The sequence below is a fragment of the Aphelocoma coerulescens genome, chromosome 3, assembly GCF_041296385.1.
Source record: "Aphelocoma coerulescens isolate FSJ_1873_10779 chromosome 3, UR_Acoe_1.0, whole genome shotgun sequence".
NCBI classification, from domain to species: domain Eukaryota; kingdom Metazoa; phylum Chordata; class Aves; order Passeriformes; family Corvidae; genus Aphelocoma; species Aphelocoma coerulescens.
In genome coordinates, this window is record NC_091016.1 from 104,113,896 (window position 1) to 104,136,590 (window position 22,695).

The 22,695-nt window shown below is 36.4% G+C and overlaps 1 protein-coding gene across 4 annotated transcripts in view; it reads right to left on the minus strand.

The window, feature by feature from the left end:
• The window catches only part of MYOM2 (myomesin 2), an 89,849-nt gene that overhangs the window by 13,240 nt on the left and 53,914 nt on the right, over positions 1–22,695 (minus strand). For 3 of the 4 annotated variants that reach the window (XM_069011480.1, XM_069011478.1, XM_069011481.1), the window contains 12 exons: positions 17,985–18,129; positions 17,819–17,878; positions 16,331–16,398; positions 12,485–12,598; positions 11,045–11,132; positions 8,014–8,052; positions 7,225–7,330; positions 4,416–4,579; positions 4,061–4,097; positions 3,916–3,938; positions 3,042–3,097; positions 17–1,104 (listed from right to left, as the gene is read on the minus strand). In XM_069011480.1, the coding sequence (XP_068867581.1) occupies positions 778–1,104; positions 3,042–3,097; positions 3,916–3,938; positions 4,061–4,097; positions 4,416–4,579; positions 7,225–7,330; positions 8,014–8,052; positions 11,045–11,132; positions 12,485–12,598; positions 16,331–16,398; positions 17,819–17,878; positions 17,985–18,129 (1,227 nt within the window). In that variant the 3' untranslated portion in view covers positions 17–777. Of the gene's footprint in view, positions 1–16; positions 1,105–3,041; positions 3,098–3,915; positions 3,939–4,060; positions 4,098–4,415; positions 4,580–7,224; positions 7,331–8,013; positions 8,053–11,044; positions 11,133–12,484; positions 12,599–16,330; positions 16,399–17,818; positions 17,879–17,984; positions 18,130–22,695 lie in introns of those variants that run through there. The other variant, XM_069011479.1, reaches the window with a different exon arrangement.

The window sequence follows — 22,695 nt, forward strand, 5'->3', positions numbered from 1 at the left end:
TGCAAGTGCCACCCAGTGACTGTGATTAACCATAATTTGCATTCTTTATTGAAAGTCAATAGTCTGCATGCTACCAGCTGTGAAATTGTGCAATAAGCAATAATTAAACAATGAAGAAGAGTAAATAGAACTAGTTAGGTGTGATCTGGAGTAGCGAGTCGCAAAGGTGACTTTTAAAGTTTTATTAGCACAAAGCAGGAAAAACAAAGTACAACCCTATGACCTATGGTTCAGTGAGTAAACAGTGAACACTTGTAAAAGTTTACTAAAGTCACACTATTGATAGGACAAGAGTATCTCTACTAAAGCAAGACTATTCACTAAACTTACAGGACCAAAGGTTTCAAAACCAAAAGGACCATCTCTGAATATCTATCTAACTGCAGTTCACTACCTTTACTGATGGGATGTTTGTTCTCAGAGGCTTGTTGGGTTGCTTGGACTTTTGAGATTTTTTTGCAGAGCATTGAGAAGTGTGAAAATGAAAGTTTACTGTTGGTTTGTAGGCTTTTGAAACTTGCCATTGCATATGGAAACCTCTGGCAGGAATTGGGCTATACACTGTTTGTAAGTCCTACTCTATTAGATGTACTCAAAATGAGATTGTTGCAGATGTGTACAGCACCACAGCACAGCTACCTCCCTACAGCAAATTTAAAAGCTCAGTTTCCCTTTGGACATTACCAATGAATTTTGTGTGGAAATAGCTCAAATACAGTTTACCTATTCTATTCTGTTTGTCAAATATAGTGTGAAGCCTCACTTGTTACTGGATCTTCACTTTGCCTGAGGTTTGAGGACTTCTTCTGATGGTGGTATTGGTCTGGGTTTAGCAAGTTGGCCAGGCTTAATTTCAGGCATTTTTTCACCATGTCTGTACACACTTACAGTGACATCCACTGTTTCCCCTCCATACTTGTTCTTGACATGGATGCTATATTTGCCTGAATCTTCTGAAGTCACTCCCTTGATTGTTAAACTGGCATATTTCCCTTGTTCCAGTGAAAATGCATAGTGCTCATCAATTTCAAAGGTCTTGTCGTTTTTGAACCAAACCACTTCAGGGTCAGGATTTCCAAACACAGTACAGGTCAGATTCAGTGTCTGAGGGAGGAAAACATAAGTAATTTTGAGATCAGTACAATTTGTTTGACTAGAATATTCTCAGTATTGCTTTCAGGCATTTTTTATTCTTTGATAATTAAACTAAGATATTGTATCATGTTCTTGAAGACTGAAAAGTATACTGAAAAGTAGAGTCCCTAATATTTCTTTTTCCCTTGAGTCAGACTTTCGATCATCTCACCAGTGACTGTGATACAGTAATAGCCTCAGGGTTACAGTGTCTGAAGATGGTAAGTTGGAGTGTCATTGCAGTCCTGCCTGCAGGAGACTCCTGACAACCCATTAGTCTGACATGAGGTTCAGGCAATGATAGTTTTAAAAACATCCTTGAAGCTTCCCTGTACACAGCAGGGTGGAAAACTGAGCAAATCTTTTCTGACCAAGGCCTCCTGAGGTTATTGCTTGAGATGATTAAAAAAAAAAAAAAAATCACTTAAAAATAGAATACACAACATGAATCTCTGGACATTGACTCCAGGTGCTGCTGACTGGTAAAGTGGAAATATTTTATGAAGAATAAATAATACATAAATACTGGTAAAGTGTTCCTAGAATCATAGAATGGTTTGGGTTAGAAGGGACCTTAAAGATCATCTACTTCCCATTCCACTGCCATGGGGAGAGACATCTTCCACAGACAGGGACACCTTCCACTAGACAGGGTTGCTCACAGTCCCATCCACCCTGGACATGTGTTAGATGCATGTGTAGCATATTCAGAAAATAGCTGACATTATGTAATGGACCATCCTGGCAGCTTAGGTATTTTTCAACCACTGAAGTGAGATTTAAGGAGCTCGTAAAATTTTCATGAGCATTCTTCCAAATTTTTATAGATGCACTGCTGAACCCCATTTTGACCACCCTCTATGTATGTGTATGTAAACTTCATGTATTTATGTATAGTGATCACAGAGAAAATGAAAGAAACATCTGAGAAGTTGCATTGATTAGCTCCTACTTTTTTCACCTTTGCTGAAAACTCATTCTTTGCAAAATTCGGCCCTAGATAACTAAGTCACCTTAAGAATTAAATATATGCAGCATTGTGTTAAGAAAGAAAAAAGAAAAAAAAAACAGGAAAAAGTAAAACAAATTAAAAACCCTACTGTTAACAACCCCAAACTGACAATTTCTACCAGAATTCTTCCTTTTATTGCCTCCACATTCCCCTTCAGGTTTCACCAAATCCTGATCCAGAGGGAGCTGAGAAAGTCCATCTGTGTTCACACTTGCATGTTTTTGAGCAATGTTTTTTTTGATTGATGATAACGGAATAGATGTCATATAATTCAGAGTAAAAATAAAACAGGAAGAAATTTTCAGTGATCAAAATCACCATATGTTCACAAATAGAAGTGGTCTTGCACAATTCATGCATCCAAAGTCAGAATGCTGAAGGAAGATTTACTCACTCTGGGTACAATCTAGTGGCAAGCTAAGTCTTTGAGTATTCTGGAAGAAGTGATATTGTGTAGGAGGCAAAGTTAACTAATAGCACATAGGAACTAGACTTACTACAAAATATTTAAAAGAGTAATTATGCATACACAAAAATAAAATTTTGGGAAAATAACCTTCTCTCTAATGCCGTGAGTTTTATTCTTTCTGTCCTTTTTGTAAGACGGGCAACTTTTAATTACTATTGCTTTCAAAAGCGACTTCATTTAAGAGCAAATAATAAATCATAATAATTAATCAAGTCTTAATAAGTTAATATTAAGAACTTAGCAGAGAACAGATATATTCCACAGTCAATTTAGATAACTTGGGTCTGTTCCAATTTATCAAATTATGGATTTGAACTAAAAATCAAATTATCCTCCTTCTGCTTTTAGCTTCTATGAAATCATCTACCTCCCCTCACCTTTAGATATCAAAGTAAACTGCTCAGCATGACAAAAAGCTGTCCTTACCTTTCCATCCATTATAGTAACGACATCAGGCAAACCACCAATGACTTTACCACGATCTAGGAGTTAAAGAAAAATATGGTGACTGTGTAAAGTTTAGACTTCAAAATTACTCATTTCTTAATGATTTTACAACTTTGTGTCATGACTCACAGTTTTGGTTTTTTGGGATTTTTTTAACTTTAAAAAAACAATACATTTTTTGTGATATTTTGGGAGGGTTTTAATGTGTTATATAGTCCCCTTAGTTTTTTTTTTGCAGAGATTGTGCCACAGCATTCTAAACTGATACACATAACAACCCTGAAGCTACTGCTGAGCTTGACAGTTTGTGCTTTGGGCCCAGAGCAAAGTAAGGAGGGCATTTTTAGCATCCTGGTGGTATCTAAAAACTAAGGAAAATTTGTTCTGCCACTGTCTTTGTGGGCAGAAGCATCATGTCATCACCAGGGAATAGATATCATTTCCAGTACTCCTACAATCCCTAACACTAATGAGCTTCCCCATAGTCTGGGTCTCAGCAAGCAGTGCACAACACACAGCAGTAAGCAATCTTAATGGATAGAGTCGGTATCCTCAGCAGCTTTCAGTCTCAACACCTCCTTGTTTAACACACAATTCACACTTCACCAAATCTCTGCAGACACAAGGTACAGTGGAGGCTTGCAAAATATATCAAGTGTTTAGTGGGTTTCCATAGCAATTAAAGACAATTAAATCCACAAATTACTATTGTTATTGTGATATTTTGTTCTAAGAGAGTATTTCTGCAGCCACAGAACTCAGTAAATTATGGCAGCATATCATGATGGATGCTTTAAAAAGAACACTAGATCACATTATTAAACACCTATGATAAAATGTGAAATAAACTTACTTTTCTCAGCAAAAGCAGCTGCCCTAAAGTTGTTGAAAAAGGAAGAGAAATGTATAGTGTTATTGATGAAATTAATAATAAAATATTTTGTGTAATCAAAGGCACTGTTGTTATGGCATTAAAACACAAAAGATGCAGCACTTACTTGAGTCGCTGGAACTCTGCATATGCATCATCAAAAGCTGTAACAAAACAATTGAGAGGGTTATTTTCCATGAACATGACTTGCACTTGGGGCTCAATACAAACATTTAAACACATACCCATGTTACAGCTCTTTTAAAACCCATACAGGGTCACACAGTAGCACAAAGAGAAACCAGACTCCTGAAACCTGTGCTGAAAACAGATACAAGACTAAAAAGATGATAACAGTTATAAAACTGAACTATAACTGGTTCTGATCAAAGACTTCTGTTTTTACTATAATTCCTCTATTTCCAGTAAAATCTGCATAGTCTATGAAAAGGCACAATATAAATCTGATCTTAGAAATATACCTTGCCCAGACAGATCAAGTGTACGTTTGTAGGATTCCTTGCTACCAAAGATTTCAAAGGTGTAATTCCCCTTATCCTTTTCAGTGGGTTCTCTTATCTGCAACCAGGCAACATCCTCTCCACCTCCAATCTTCATCTTTTCACCAGAAGAAATCTTAGATTCCCTGAAAAAAAGATGAATAGAGATGAGTTTGAACATTCTTTTCCTGTATATTGTCCATAGGAAATTATCTATAAAAAGTCACAAATGATAACATAGTATTCCTAAGCTGTAAATAGATTGCAACTAATGGGCTCATTTTCTCAGAATAGTCTTTGCTTCCTGATGGGGAGTATGAAACACTTTGAAAACACTTTAAAAATATTAGCTTGAGTTTTCATTTCAAAGCTCCATTTGTTCACCCTTTTCTCTTTCTCCTTCTCTCCTCACACAGAGCTATGCTTACATCTTTATGCACATACACAGCTCTGTGTGAAAGTGTTTAGAGTTCTGTACACTTCATACACAGAAAAATAAAATACATATGGATTGTAAATAATAAGCATCTTTTTTTGATGAAGGAAGGATATATTTTGTCTTTCATTAACTTCAAAAATCAATTAACAAAAGATTTTTATAAAATTATTTTTGCATCAAGTTAAAATACGCTTTTGTTTTTTAAAAAACAAGAAAACAACACTTCTTAACTGCAGATAAGCAATAAAAACTCTTTAAAAAACAATGGCATTAGCTTGACTTATCATCACTTCCTGGTTAAGAACAAAAAAAATGCTCTGCGGATTCAGATCAGGCGGTTTTGTCTGTCCTGAAGAGAGGAAATAGAAGAAGCTATTTAATCAGACTATGTAAACCAGATCACTTTCAATGGCTCAAAGAGAATTTTCCTCTTTCACTCATTAACTAAGGAAATACTTCTTTTCATTCTTCCTCCCCAAGCATCCTTAGCTGGAATTTTAATAAATGAAGTCAGTTTTAGCTTTTTCTTGATCACTCATTTTATTCGCCCAGACCGAGCTGATTTGACTCCATAGCTAGAGTTATTTTGATACGGAAAAGGTATTTTTACCATTTCCCTTTCTTTAGGGCAACTTCATTGTGTTCAGCCTACCAAATTAGATTTCTGAATAGAAACTGCTTTATATTAGAAAATATTACATATAATGTTTCCCACTGTGGCTTGAGTGGATGATGAGTACTAGCTCTAGGACTTGTATTGTACTTCATGCTATGCAAGACAGTGGATAATTCAATGCTAGCTAGAAATTTACCTGGTTAAAAGAAAAAAAAAAAACAAAACAACAAACCAAAAAAAAAACCATGGGTTGTGTAGCCTTTCAATTTTTCCAGGAAAAAAAATGTGCTATAACCCCATTTAAAGGATCAGGGAATTTTGGAGAGATTGGTGCATTGGTTGGTTGGTTTTGGTCTCTGTTTTGACTTTAAAGCTCTGATTATAGTCATTATATTAATATAAGAATAGAAATCTTATTCATGAATAATCTGTGTTCAATGATCTTCTAGACAATCAAAGTGTAAGACATTATAAAATCTGAAATATTTAGGGGGTCCTGTATGTAAAAGTAAAAGAAAATACATATGTAAATGTAAATGTAAATGTAAATGTAAATGTAAATGTAAATGTAAATATAAATGTAAATGTAAATATAAATACATATCAGTGTGGACACTGATATTTCCATATTAGCCATGTAGCATTCTTCAGTTTTATACTTCTATGGAATGGATGGTGGAATAGACTGCCACTTTTAAAACTCAAGCATAAAAGGCAGAGGCAATTTTTTTTTCCTTTTCCTTGCCATCATGCTGGTATTACTATCATGAAAGAAGAAGAACTTTATAAATAGAATGCTTGAGATATAAATACAGTTACACAACCTTGCAGAAGTGTTCTTGAGCTCCCTGAACATGATGATAATTAACACTTTGTTCATGTTTCTGTCTTCATAAAAAGCATTGCAAATTTTGGACAACATATTGATATTCCTGTCTAAGTCAGACCAGGTCATTGTGTGTCATCTTTGCAAGCCATCAAGAAATGTGGAAGTTGAAACCACTGGAAGAGTTTTAAAATCCTTTCAAATATTACCTGCAGTTTCAAACAAGCGAGGGCTTGACATAACAAAGCATTTGAACAAATATTTAGCTGTAGATACACAGATGATTTGACTGTCTCCAAAGTCAAAGATTAATGTAACAAGAGAGTGGAAAACTGTTAGGAACTTTAAAGCTCTTTTTTGGCCATATTCTCAGCTCTGAGGGTTATTCTCAAGGTATTCTGTGCCCCATTGAATATCTTTTCAAAGAGAAGTATCAAAATTAAAATATTTTGGGTTACTTAAGACTGTATCAGTTTGGAAAAAAAAGAATTCTGTTCTTAACACAGGCTTTTATTAAACTGTGAGAGCAGATCCTTGATATTCACCTAGAACTGGGGGGAGTTTTATCCACTTTAGAAAAAGGCAGCCCTGAATAGGAAACTATGCCCAAATATTTTGCTATCTTTTAATCAACCAGATACTACAATGGAAGACAAACAGTCTGTGTGGAATGAGAGAACACAATACTATAGATTCCTTTTTTTCTGTGTGTTACAGCCCTCCTGATAGAGCCTTATAATATTTCTTTTACCTTATGTACTTTCTATGTTAAAAGAGAATATATTGTTCTGCAAAGAGAAATTCATTAATGTGGTCCAGTTGTTAAATGAATGTCCCAGAATAATAAATACTAAATTGTAAAGACACCATATTTTTCTCAAGTAAAATTGAAAAAAATATTCTCATCTACCTGTGGCACCAGGTGACTTTCATTTCTTCATTGTAGTATTTCAAGAAACACTGGAGCCTTATTCCTTCCTCAGTGCAAAGAACCTTTAGTGGAGAAGCTGACTTACCTATATGAAATAGAGTATATGTGGATCAAATAGGAGAGATAGTGGAATGAACAGGAAATAGAGGAATGGATTATTTTTACTGTCTGGACATAAGAAAATTCAAGACCTGTGTCATGATTCTCAACTATCATAGAGACAATTGTCATACCTCTCATGGAACATCTGCTGATTTATATCAGATGAAAGTTCAGTATCAGTTTATGACTTTATTTTCATATACAAGCATTATGACTGGCAAGATCCATTGTGAAATAATGATCTAGGCATACAATTGCCATGAAAGAGTATTGTAGTGATTCTAGTTACATAAAAATTTTATTCTTGCGCAAACCCTGTTCTTTCAGTGGAAAGAACAGCTTCTCACTGGGAACAGATCCAGAACCTCATTCTCTATATCAAGAGAATATATTCACTTACTAATGGGAAGCAGGAAGAAAATTATTGCTGCAACATTTTCGCTGTCTCTAAACCAAACAAACCAGGTGGAATAATACTTTGTTCCCTTTTAATAGTGTCAATTAGCAAGGTCAACTGCTTGTTCAGAAACTTAATAACATCCATAATAATGTAAGCATCAGGACTCTCAGAGATTTCCCACTTAAAATAAAAATTCTCTGTCTCACCCTCACATGACTTCAAAATAAAAAACCACTACATGAATATTCAAGACAGCATTTACTTACCACTCACTCCACTCAATGCCAGAATTATATCGTCATAAACTGCAGAGAGAAAGAAGAAAAAGGAAGAAAATGTACCATCAAAATTCAATCAGTATATAGCTTTGTTACGCTCAGTTTAATTAAAGCAATATGGGAAATCTTCATATCCTTAAGCAAAGAAAACCATTAAAATTGCAACAGGTGTACAGGACAAATTGGAAACTCTCTGTGTACAGCATATGAATTCTCTGCTGTGTCACTCAGTATCTCGGCCTTTTGTGGAGACAGCTGTCTGCTGCCAAACCTTTGTCTCTCTCCCTTAGGCCAGCAAAAAGAAAAAAGTCATTAAAACTGAATAGTTCACATTCAAAGGAGAGAGCAGGTGAAAAAGAAATTATCTCATTCTTGGTGAGAACAGTTTCACCTTCTCCCTGTAGGATGGCATTTGACAAAAGTCTTTTAACAGCAAGTGAAATAAAGCAGGTATCATATCAAGCTTTGAAATATCACAGAGCTGATGGGTTTGTAGCAGGAGAGAACCCCAGAGACAAGGGCGCAAGAGTGAGGAACCCTTTCATAGCAGAAGAATCATATTTGGTGACACCATGTAAGATAGAAAGAAAAAGAAGCACCATAGTCTAAATAATGCATAGTCAAGACTGAAGGATTCTTATTCAATGCTGGTGAATTTTTATGAATATGGAAGACAGAGAAATGAGTGAAGTTCAGAAAATACTACTTATGTATTTTTTTCTGTATTGATCTGTATATGCACATTTTTGTCTGCTGAAATAAGTCATGATTCAGTCCCATAACTCTTTGCAATCTCCAGTACGCTTCTGCTGACGCCTTGCTAGAAGGAAATGAATTGTATCTTATATATACCTTACATTTCACTGTCTGAGATGGTAGGGTTATGCTAACCACACTGTCTAAATGAGGGTGGGGTTTTTTTCTGAGAGAACAATGGGCAGAATTTATGCAAAATAAATATGCCTGGGAGATTATCAATTGATAATGCAGTCTTCTGCAATAAACCACATCTTAAGAACAGCCAGATACTCATTTTTCCTCTTATTACAGGTACTTCCTCCATCTGCTGAAAAGGAAAGCTAAGATCTTTGGTAAACTGGGTTAATTTTTTAACATGTCTTTCTCCTTCTATTACAAGCCTGCCAAAAATACTCATTATTTGGGTCAAATATCTACATGCGGGTGGGATTAATCAAGATTCACTTTGGCCTAGTTGGCAGGACCTAGGCAAATAAGCCCAGGGAAGCTCTCTTCACCAAAGTTAAGTAAAATTCATTCATGTTGGCAACAGATCAGTGTTTGTTATGGACTCAGAATATTCTGAGTTGTCAGGAACATACAAGAATCATCAAGTCCAAGTCCTTAGTGAATGGCCCCTACAGGGATCAAACCCACCACCTTGGCATTATTAGCACTGCACTTTAACCAACTGAGCTAGTCTCAGGGTCAAAGAAAACTGACAGTTTTTACAGAAAAAAAAAATAATTAGAAATAGAATTACAGTATCTCACTGTCATGTCTGATATCATATGAAACCTATTCTAAATGGCTATCATGGGTGTATTTTAGTGCATACTGAACTTAAAGTAACCTGCCCCATAGAATATGCAGTTTTCCCTGCTCCTGCTAAACTTCTCTTTTTATCCTTTATGTTTCAAGGCTAACTCCACCATTTAGGAACCCATTGTTTGGTATTATAGTGCAGTTTTTATGTGTTGCTGGATGACATTTTCAAAGCCTCCTGGACCCACAGAATTAGATACAGTGAATTCTCTAAATGGGCATTTCACTGTACATTTCAAGCCCAACAGTCTGCCATACCTGAAGAATAGTCCCTGGAAGCTGGACCCCTGACCATAGGATGGAGACCTACTGTATTTTTTGCTTATTCCAGTGGTCAGGATACACCTACACAAATCCATAGACTAAGGGAATGCTATTTGTGTATATATCAAAGGACAGGAAGGGAGGAGGTGATTGATGAGAACATATTGCAAAGTGTGGGACCTGAGCACGACATAAAGAGTATGGAGTAAGGGACAGAAATTGCACTGGTTTTGGCTGGGATAGAGTTATTTTTTTCATAGCAGCTTTCTGGTTCTGTGTTTTGGATTTGTGACTAAACTAGTGTTGATAACACAGGGAGGTTTTAGCTATTGTTGAGCACTGCTTGTACAATGTGGAAGTCTCTTATTTCTTCTCTTCAGACTGCATCACCAAGGGGAGGCTGGAGGTGCACAAGAAGTCAGGAGGCAAAACAGCCAAGAGAGTTGACCCTAAATGACTCAAAGGACATTTCATACCGTATGACATCATACCCAGTATATAAATCTGAGGGGAAAAGGTGAAAGTAAGGAACATTTGGAGTGATGGTTTTTGTCTTCCCAAGTCACTGTTATATGTGATGGAGCCTGGCTTTACTGGAGACAGCTGAACACCTGCCTGCCCATGGGAAACAGTGAGTGAATGCCTTGTTTTGCTTTGCCTGTATATACAGCTTTTGGTCTACTTATTAAGCAGTCTTTAGCTCAACCCAGGAGTTTTCTCACTTTTTCCCATTCAACTCTCTTCCCCCATCTCAGGGAGAGTGAGCAAGTGGCTGTGTGGGGCTGAGATGCCAGCTGTCACTAAGCCACAAAACAGTATTATGATTTAGAATCAAAATCCCAGTCCCCACTGAGGGTCCCACATCAACATAGCACTTAATTGCTTTAGGGTTTTTTGTAGCTATTAAAGCTTAACAAACCTGAGAGAGAGCAATCTCACATAAAATGGAGTGTCTGTCTCATTAGAAATATACTTGATCTCTTGCCTGTCAAAGTGCTAGAGATTAATCACAATGCCCAGTGTCACCCGTCCTAAACTGCTGATCTGCAGTTCAGGTCTCTACAACATAAGAGAAATGAAATGCAAAGAACACCAAAATATATGCTAATTTGCCATTTACAAGGATAGACCTTTGACATCTCTGGACAACATGCGGAGATCAGTATTCCATTACAGTAAAATGGAATGTTACCTTTTCCTGATAATTCAAGAGAAGATACATCATGACCTCTATCATCTGATAGTGTTGCCTTATAAACTCCTTCATCTTTGCGAGACAGCTACAAGGAAAACACAAGATGTTTACTGACAAACTTGATAGTACTAGATAGTACTGGATTTGCTCAACCCCTGCATGATTTTCTAAATAAAACAACATACATTGTACTGTCTTCTGGATAAATAATTTTACCAGAGTGGCGATGGAAAATATAAATGATTTTTTCATGCTATTTTTATGGAAATGCATTTAGTTCTTAAGCCTAAAACCTATTCTGATTTCAGTTCAATTTCATCTAGACACCATAAGGTTTTTTGTCTTGTTCCAAAAAGACATGATTTATCTTGGTCAGTAGAAATTACAAGCACTGTAGTAAGATGTAACAGGGCATAACTTCAACCTACACAAACTTTAGAAATGCAATTTTCCTTCAACCAAAATTATTTTTTTAATTATGTAAAGCATAACACCAAATCTATATCCTGCAATATCAGCTCCTTCATGCTGCTTTCATTCAAGCAGCAACTGTAGTCAAATTGTATCTATGCTAAGTAAATAATTAATTCATTACCCTTGGAGAGTTTACATTCTGAAATCTATCACAGTGATATTGCATTAAAGTCAGTAGGGTTGGGGTTTTTTTGTGATTTTATTTTAATTTCTTTTAAAACCTGAAGGAAAATATACAGTTATATATGGATTGGAGATGACTTAATACTTAGACTTCCACAAATCCACAAGCACATAAACCATAGCACAAGTATCATATAATTGAATGACAAGCAACAAGAGTAATCCAAGACAAGCAGAAACCACCCTCCCAAAAAAACTCTCCTCAACAGAAATTAAGCCACTGGTAAGTCAGTATCTTCTTTCAAGAGAAATTAAGGAAGGAAATTAGAAGAATATGAAGCTAATAAATAAAAAAATTAGATGGAATGCACATTACTGAAAGTAGAAAATCTCTGTCTGGGAGGTTTTGTCAATTCACAAAGGCAGCTACTATATAAGTTAAGGTTTCAGATAGAAGATGGGTTATCCTGTTTGCATAAAGATAAATCTTAAGGAGCCATAAACTTCAAACTTATTCATTTTAAGCAATAAAACTGAAACACTGTCAAAAATGAGATGCTTGAACAAATTGAAAAACTAAGGAGTAGTAAGAAAAAATGAGATAGAGTTCACCCAAGGACTCTGAAGCAACTTAAGCATGAACTCTGAGCTGATAACAAAACCAGATACTCTTTGTTAGCAATAGTTATTCACCAGCTAATTAGCTAATTGAAGGGCAAAAAATATGTTTTTTCTTACAACTGTTCAAAGAAATCATGACAGCTGGTTTACTGCTTTGTCTGGAAAATCTATAGTGTGTCAGCAGAAGCTGTAATTTGTAATTGGCAGGTGATACAGTACCTTGGGAATACTGAGGTGACACTCTCCCTTCTGCAGATCAGGCAGCTCCTCAACCTCAACCCCAGAACCATCCTTATACCACTTGAAATCAGTCTCCTTCTTTGTATTTGCAACCTGTACAACAGAAAAGGCACATAAGCCTTTTATAAGGCTATGTCCTGAGGAAAGGTATTGAACTGTGGGAAGTAACATAGGTACTTTCAACACACAAAACCATTTTTTTTATAACACATGTCAAACAAAGTTAAGTAAAAACCAATTTCAACCAAGTCCTACTAAGCAAATCTTAGTCCTACAGTATTTCTTTGCAGCACAGTATACAGGTTACAATTTCAGAGCCCTGTAAAATCCTTAAAGAAAATCCTGGCAATCTCTTCACTTAACTGGTTTTGCACCCTAGCTCTGTGCTTGCAGTTTGTCTACAGATAGCTGTGAGAAGAAGTATCTTTGAAATTAGAGCTTCTGAACTCTCCTTTATCTTTTTGTGTTTGCCTTGTGACTCCAGAGAGTTGTAACACAGAACTTAGGTCCCATCTTAGTCTTCAGCCAATTTGGAGATTTATCCTAGCTACCTAAGCAATGTCTCTCATGGCTAAGCTGCAGAAAGCAACTGAAATTACTATTCTGAAAGCATCCAAGACTTCAAAATTGTGAGCTGCACCAAAAATCCTTTTTTATTTAACCTTCTACATTGACTCCCATGGGGCATACAAAGATCTGAGGAATCCTAGAAATTGCAGTCTCTCCCAGCAAAAAGGGGTTTAACAATGTAGGGCATATGCAGAGCAGTTGTTTGAAAGCATGAATTTTGCTGTAGTAGCAGCAGCTCATGAAAACAATGCATAAATAGAGTACAGCTGTACCTGAAACATTGTTCTAATTTTGATATAAAGATTGTGTATTGTATACACTTAAAATATTGTTGGATAAATTACCTCAAACTGAATTCAAAGAAGATAAAAGTGCAGCTCTTTTTAGCAACCCTGGCAATATATATATTTTTTCCACTCACTTTCCAAAACACTATGGTTTATTTGACATCACTATCCCCACACCCTTCTAAAAGTCATAAAAATGCAATGGTATTTTCATGTGTAGCCTGAATTTCAGTCAGTGTGGCTTTGGTAGAAGGACAGCGCTGGCAAGATATTTCTTAGTCCCCAGGCAGTTGCTTTAAAAAGGCTCCTTAAAGAAAAAGCAAAAGACTGAACAAATGGCTAGAGGGAAGCCTGGAACTTAATACAGATCTGCAATAGTTTTCAAGTGGCTTGCTTGGAGGAAAAAGCATGAGCCAATTTCTAACCCTTTTACATTAGAGAAGTCATTCCATAGATGAACAGTTCTATGAAAGCTCTCTGTAGAGATGACAGATAGGAGTGTCTTCTATACTGTTTCCTAGACATCTCTATGAAACATGCTCAAATTAATCATATCTATTGTTGCTTAATAACCAGTGTGGTTGCTATGGATCTCTGACAGTATTTGAGATCACTGCCTGGCCCTAAGCAATGACTTGCTAGAGAAAAGTGAGAAGCATTTTACATTTACCAGTAACTACAAAGTGGCTGTTCCTGTAGTCCTATGACATGAGTGGCAATTTTATTTGAGCAAAGCCCGAAGGAACAAGCCTTTAATGCTTTTCAACAATTTTTCATCAAAGACTGTTAGCACTCAATCTGACAATAAATAGACTGAGTTTCAGACACATGCAATTTGCAGTGCTGAAGTTATTTCATGTTGACATTTACTGTGAAATGTTACTTTTTTCACTGTTTAGCCATATACCAAGAATCGTGCTTTTAACAGACACAATACAAATAAGGGCCAAAGTTATGCAAGAGCAAGTAGCTTCTGAATGTTCTGAAATTTAGAATTACTCAAAGAAAAATGACAGTATTTGCTGGCATATGAAGAAAAATAAACACAAAACAAAAAGCAAAAAGCAAACACCATCAAATTATCTTTCAAATGTGCAACCATGTTCCACTGGCATTGAGGGGCTACAATATCAAGAACATGGTCATCAATCCCAGCTAATTTAGAACTAAATACTAAGTCAATCAAAAGTCAGTCAGGTCCAATCACACAGAAAATAAGGGATATGTGAGGTAACATTTGATATACTCTTTTATAGCACAATCCATATTTGTCCATCATTACTGTTATGGGCCTGGACCATACAGTCAGTCCTCTGCCCTAGAAAAGCTTCCAGTTGATGTGGTTTCCTAGCTTCCCTATGTCCTGCTACGGCCTTTAAGAAAGTCAAGGTAAAATGCCCTCTCTTACAGATACTTCCTTCGCATTATCCCAGGCTCTTAGAAGAGGTAAAAACTCCCTTGATTTTCAGAGGAGCACTAAAAATAGCCTGGAAGAGACCTGGGTCAAGTGTTACGATATGGTCTGTAATTCCTTGATTGTTTTTATTACCAAAGAAATAGATCAGAGTGGCCACACTTCTGACTTGTTTGTCAGGTACCTGGAGTTTGAAGGACAAATCCAGGCTTTGTTTTTCAAACTCTTCCTATGTACAAATATAAGTTAAACAGCCATAAACAACAGTACCATGTGAACCTAATGGCCAGTCACATACTAACAGTAACAAACATTATAAGGTCAATAGCATAGTTAAAATGATGAGTGTGCAAGCAGCCCACATCCTAGATTTCATTTACATAAAATGTTCTGACCTTGTGAACAAAAAGCACACTGGTGAAAAGCAAATAATCAGATGCTCAGCCTTTCACATCTTCATTGCTATAAATGGGCTCAAGAGCCAATGAAAGAGGGATAATTTCAGATTAATTTGTAGAGAATTAACACTAGCATAACTGGTTCAGCAACATTTAATTCCCAGTGTGAATGAAAGGATAAGCAGAGTTCATGCCTGAGGCACGTGCATGTAGAGATTATAAAGTACTCAGCAATGCAGTTCAGAACCAGCAAAGGTACTGTGTTAGCTAATGAGTGTTGAGCCCTAACATGGGAGCACATGGAATGGCAGCTTCAGCACCAGGTCAGTTCTGCTGGGAATAACTTGAGGTTAAGGGTCTCTTAGTTAATGAGCAGCAAAAAAACAAAAAAAAAAAAGGAAAAAATCCCACAAATGTGCATGTAAATTGCTCATAATGAATCATTCAAGATAGTTTAATTATAAGCCAAAAGTTATTCAAAAGAAGAGAAAATTAATACAAAAGAGTCCACATTACAGGAAAAGAGAAAGAAGAGTTTGATGCCTTTTGAATTCAATTTACTTAGTTATTCAGACCTCTAATTAGTCACTCTAGAAGAGCAAAACAAATGAAAATTTATCTGTTCAGAAAGGCATATAAAGATGTTAATAGCAGAAGTTACACTGAAATCAATACACATTATCATTACCTAAAATTCAAAAGTCATTAGCCAAAAATAATTTTAAAATCGTGTTTTATAACATTAACTCTAGAATTCTTTGCTGCACATTTGATTACAGCTGATTAAACAACAGACACTTTGTTAGAGAAATCAGAAAATGGTAAAGAAGAAACTCCGGCTTTTTGTAGCTATTTTTTGAGGAAGAAGAAGGACCCTTAAGGCATGTATATTTTGTGTAAATTATTCTTATGGCTCACAATTTTTATAAAGAATTGGACCACCTAATAATACATTTAGAAATGTCCTATTTTTTTGTTTGTTTTCATTAACCCTACTGCTGAAGAATAGTAAGTCAGAAATGCCCATATTAAAATTTTCTAAATAATAAAAAAGAGTTTTCATATGAAACTTCTGATTTTAAAGGTATCTAAATCCTTCTTCAAATTTTCCTACCTCAATTTTTCACCAACAATTTCTAAAAATATATTTCCTTACCTTACAAGAAAGTAAAACTTCACATTCCTCTGTAACCTTCCAATGCAAAAACTCTGAGAAGTGAGGACCTAAGAAACAAAAAAATCTTAAAGCAAAGTTGTAGAACGAAGAATATCAGAAAGATCCACTGAAAGAAAGAAAAAGGATGACAATTACAACATCCTTACACCAGAGCAAGAGGGAACTCCTGGACTACCCATGCACTAGAAGGAAAATCCTGCAAGTTTTTATCATACTGACCCAGTGTCTACATGACAGGTTAGAAACCTGAGTCTTGTCTCGGTATGAATCACGTAGTATTCCAAAATGTAAAATGGTTAGTGAGAGAAATCAGTTTACTGAATACCTTTGTGCCAAATTGCCAACTAAGCAGAGGAAAGAAACAAAGTAGCTACAAACAAATGTACAAATAATGTATTTAATGTAAAAGCAACAAACCCATGACGGACACTGTTTTCCCCAAATAATGTAAAGTTTAAAAATCTATTAAATATTACAAGCAGAACAGAAAATACTCTGTTTCCCCACTAAGGTTCCAATTCTACAAAGAAAAATATCCTGATGAAAACTTGCTGACATACGTAGCCTTTTAAAAATTATTGTGTTTACTTATCTCAGTAAATATATATGTCTTTGTGTCAGCAAGATCAGGGCCCATAATTCCAATACCCAAACCTGGAAAGTAGCAAAGTTCAAGACTTTCACTTAAATCATTGAGAATTGAAAGATTTTGTCAGTTTATGCTGTAAGTGGTGTAATTTTTTTCTTCAATCAGTTCTAAACAACCTTAAACAAAAAAATAGAATTACATTACTTTTGTACAGATTCTTACCTAAGCTATTTAGGAAAATATTTTTAATTTTTATTGTTAGTTTCATCCTGAAAGCCATGTGCCAAGTGAAAATTACAAACTAGAGCTCAAGCTCGATTTTTTAAGGATTTCACAGGGATAGAATACTGAATTAGGTATCCAATAGTAATTTCTTCATTCAGCTGCAAGCAATATAGATAACGAGTATATAACAAACGCTACAGCTGTATAGCAACTATGCAACAAATATACATTTAGTTCCTGGAATTTTGCCTGGATAGAAACTATAGGGTCAAGCTTTTAATCTTCCTTGTCTGGCACCACTTGTCTTGGCTGTCTACTCTTCTGTCAATTATATTGAACAGACAACTTGTATGCTTAAAACTAAATGCAATTAAATGTTCTGTTGGATCAGAGCCTACATTAGGCACATTTCTCATGAATATTGAGCAAAGATAACCTTTTGTGAGAACTCTCAATTTTTCTCTACTTAGTGAAGGTTCTGTCACAGATTGACAATGTTGGAAAATAAGAACCACCAAGGGTTCAGGTGTCTCCTAAAATCTTCTACTCATCTTCTAATAAAGAATGGAAACTGTAAGCACTTAGTACTTAGTGCCAGGGATAAATTGTTAGCTGTAAACTGCGCCTAAAGTCACCAATCTGCTCTGTCTTACCTTGTTTTCTGAGAAATTCCTTTCGTTGGAGCTCAGACTCAGCCAATACTCCCTTGAAAGCTAAATTTTAGAAGAGGTGAATGAAAAATGAGTTAGTCACAAAATTACTCAAAGAATAATTGAAGTTCATTTCTTCATCAAAGTTTCAATGTTTCAATGAACATACCATCTCCAATGAGAACTAATGAAGACTGGTTTTTGGCCTTTCCGTCCTGAATCTGTACTGTGTAGGTACCTTCATTGTCAATTGTAAATTTTTCCATCACCATTTCTATAATGCCATTTGAACGGTCACAATTTATTTTATGCCTCTGAAATAAAGAAATAAGTTCCTTAGTATAGTGTAAATTACTTATTATTCCTATTGAATAAATTATTATTTATATTCCTGCCTCCACAGTCAACCATTTTCATGTCCTTTTAATTGTAAAATAAGGAAAGAGGACCGTGATTTTATTTACTGTTGTACAACAAGATCCCAGTGATGACAGAAACCGCGGTGTGCAGCTGCATTTGGAATCCTCGAGTCATCATAATACAGATGGTTTGTATTTGAAAACAATAGTTTGTGGCACTGGGCGTATTTGAAGAAGAACCTACCAGCCCACTTTTAGCTGCATTACAGCTTCCAGTTCAGCAAGGGGGTTTTCTAGGCAGAAGCGCAATTCCTAGCAGAGTCCAGAAACAACTGGAAATATTATGTTTCTCGAGACAAATATGGATCTTCAAATAAATCTATCACACCAAATCCAAAAAGTCATCCCTACTAAATATCTGAGACATACGTAGTCGTCAGTAGTGGATCTCATTTTCTTAGTAAGGATAGTTAATCTAGGAAGGGTATAATGATTTTCTCATTTAATGCTAGGTGTAATTTTCAAAGAACCCTAAAGCAAAAGACCATGAGAAAAGTAACTTGTGCAAACCCAACAGAGCTTCTGGGAACCAAAAAGGATCTGCCAAGTCCAGCAAAAGAGAGGTATAACTCTGTCAGAACATATAGTTACCCATTTAAGTGTTTGCAGAATACACAAAACACCAAATATTGACTTGAATTCAAAGTTAAATATGCTTTTCAGTGTTTGTATCCTTTATGTGTTTGCTTTCTATTAAATATTCCAGAAAGATTAATTATTGGCAAGCATCATCATGGAAACAGAAAATTGTGGGCAAATATTGGACAATCTTTGCAAAATATGTGTTTTGAATTTGCAGGTTCTGTTTTAGATACAACCATGTTTTACTGATATCCTCTTTTATTCAGTGAATTACTAAAAAACCTGTTACTTTCAAGTGTATTATACATACTGTTAAAAGGAGACATAATGGCTTATAAACAGAATGTTTTGATAAACCTGTTTATTGGTCTCCAAAAGTAAAAAATGATTCTAAAGTAACAGATAGATAAAGTTTAGGGGATGAGACGAAAGAAGAAACGTAAAAAAAGCTAGTAAAAATGCCACTTATTAAATTCTCTAGGATCTTACTGAAATTAAAGAACATCTAAGGCCCCTAAGATCCAAAAGTAGTAGGAATGACGCCACAGATATATCTGCTTTAGCTTTAAGGGACATGTCTTGCCCAGCCTCAAAAATAGACTCACTGTTGTATGGGTTACACATCTGGAAGAGCAGTGCAGACATAGTCAAGAAATTTACCATTCAGTACTGGCATTTTCAAATCTATAAATCTTTTAAGTCTTAGCCAGGTAACAGAAGAATGAAGAAAAAGAAAAGATATGTAATTAACAAAGCAGTCAGCCAACAGATTGACCAGGATAATAATTTTTTAAGGGATATGCATATTAATTTGGATACACAATTTACCATACATAGTGAAAAGAAAGATACAATGTCAAAGAACAAGACAAGATTAAATCAATTGGGAAATTAAGTAGAAAATCTACTTATGTAAGAGTTCATCTGTAAGAGTTACAGTGATAGGTGAGGAAGGTTAAAAAGAGCATTAATAAACCTACCCAAACTATCAAAAAGTCCAAATTTCAATGTGCAAAAGTCAAATTCTTGCTTACAGTCTCTTGCCCAGAGAGGTGAAGGACCACACTGGCATTTACTTCATGAGTTCCCAGGGAGAACGTTAATTAAATTTTGCCAGAAGCAGAAAAGTTAAAAAAATAAAGCAAGACATATGTTTTAATCTGATTCATTATCACACTTTTTAAATATTTCCTACTTTTATTAAATGAAACATTAAAATATCAAAATAAAAACTAAGTAAATGGGGCTCAGTTCATTCCATTTTCAGCTTATTTTGAAATCTTATAAAAAACACTCCCTGTTAGGACCTAGCAGGAAAAATTTATCGCTTCAGCCAATGTCAAGAATCAGGCCACAATTCACCAGCATAATGGTCTATTGAACATGTTCAGTGACTGTAGCCCAGTCTCCAGACAGGTTTTAGAGTGCAATTAGGCTTCTAACAATTGCCATTATGCAGCAAGATGAAGTTCAATGATTTTATGGGCATCATAAATATTAGGCTTTTATGTGACTTTCCACAAAAGTATCATCTGTCTCCAAACATAAATGTCACCTGTGGGTTACTAATTAAAGAGGTGAAATAATGCAGCTTCATTTCAAGACTTTCTCTGATGTCAACACTTCCAAAACATATGCGAACTAAAAATAGCTCATTCTTTTCCATGAACATTGCCAAGACAGAGTATTTTCAATTCAATACATCTTAGGCATGATTATTCAGGTTTTCAGTTCTATGGTTTATTACTTCTTAAAGCAAGAAAAAAAGAGAAGTATTTTACTCAGAAATACTACTTCTTCCACTTGTCAATATGTAATTAAAGTAAATGCTCTTTGCTTTTCTATGGTATAAAAATGCTGATAAAACTTCTCTGACCCAAACCAGGATTTACATTCTCAGGAATAAACTGAATCTTTCAAACAGCTGCACTGGAGATTAGTTCTTCACAGGAAAACGTATTTCCAGTGCTGTGCTTATGGCCTGTAGATGAACAATACTCTTCCCCTGCAAAGGCATGACCTTGCTTTCTTCTCAGCCCAATATGAGAGCTTTTTTATGCCCCTTTATATGAGAGGTCTTCCTAGAGCTATAAAAATGCAGGAAGCTGGTGGCCTACCCTTTCATTTCTATGTAGCTGTTCAATGCCCAGTTTCTAAGCCAAAATTTTAAAAACAAAATAGAAAGTGATACTGTATAAAAATTTAAAGTCTGTGAACGTTGCTGCATTGTCAAGTGCCTTCCACATTATATGTAAAACTAGTAATATGAGCCTCAGAGAACAACGTCTTGTTGGACAGAATCCAAAACTGTACTTGAAGCAGCCTTTTCCTTAAGCCATTTTTCTAAAATATTTGTGCTTAACACCGGTCTGTGTGTAAATTCTCCTTCTGTTTGGCTGTTGATCATCTAGTTACCGAAAATGGATAGAGAGAGTCCAACTCTTTTTCCGGTATAAATAGGCTCACACTGAAACAGGAATTCTGTACTGCAAAAAAGATTTGAGTTAAAGATTGGCCTTCCTTTCAGGTATTATCACACCTTAATAACATGACATTAAGGTACTATAGGATCTGGAGAACTACAGGTCTGTCAGCCTGACCTCAGTGCCAGGGGATATTAAGAAGCGGATACATCTTGAGAGACACTAAGCATCATTCACAGGACAGCCAGGGGGTGAGGCCCAGCCAGCATGAGCTTGTGACAGGCAGGTCCTGCTACTGACCTGATAACCTTCAGCGACAAGGTGAGCCACTTAGTGGATGAGGAAGGGCTGTGGATGTTGTCTACCTGGAATTAAGTAAAGCCTTTGACACTGTTTCCCGCAGCATTCTCCTGATGAAACTGGTTGCTCACAGCTTGGATGTGTGCACTGGTTCCTGGCTAGATGGCCAGGGCCAGAGTGGTCGTGAATTAAATCCAGTTGGTGGATATCACAAGTGATGTTCTCCTGGGCTCAGCAGTGGGGCCAATCCTATTTAATATCTTTATCAATGATCTAGAGGAAAGTATCGAGCTGGGTGGGAATGTTGATCTGCTGGAGGGCAGGAAGATTCTGCAGAGGGATCTTGACCAGTTGAATAGATGGCTCGAAACCAGCTGTGTGAGGTTCTACAAGGCCAAATGCCAAGTCCTGCCCTTGGGTCAAAACAACGGCAGGTAGCACAACAGGTTTGGGGAGGAGTTGCTGGAAATTGGCCCAGTGGGAAAGGACCTGGGGATGCTGGTCAACAGCAGGTTGAGCATGAGCCATCAGCATATGCCCAGGAGGTCAAGAGGGCCAATGGGCATCCTGGCCTTTATCAGCAATAGTGTGGCTAGCAGGACCAGGGCAGTGATTGTACCCTGCACTGGTGAGGCCACATCTCAAATCCTGCACCCAGTTCTGGGCCCCTCACTGCAAGAAAGACATTGAGGTGCTGGAGTGTGTCCAGAGAAGGGCAACGGAGCTGGTGAAGGGTTGGGAGCACAAGTCTGATGAGAAGCAGCTGAAGGAGGTGAGGTGGTTTAGCCTGGAGGAATAGAGGCTCGGGGGGACCATAGTGCTCCCTACAACTGCCTGAAGGAGGTTGCAGCCAGGTGGGAATCAGTATCTTTTCCCAAGTAACAAGCAATAGGACGAGAAGAAATGGCTTCAAGCTGTGCCAAGGAAGTTTAGATTGGCTATTAGGAAAAATTTCTTTACTGAAAGGGTTGTCAAGCACTGGACCAGGCTGCCCAGGGAAGTGGTTGAGTCAACATCACTGGAGGTATTTAAAAGACAAGCAGATGAGGCACTTAGGGACATGGTTTAGTGGTGGACTTGGCAGTCCTATGTTAACTGTTGGAACCCATGATTTTAAAGGTCTTTTCCAGCTTAAATGACTCTATGATTCTATGAT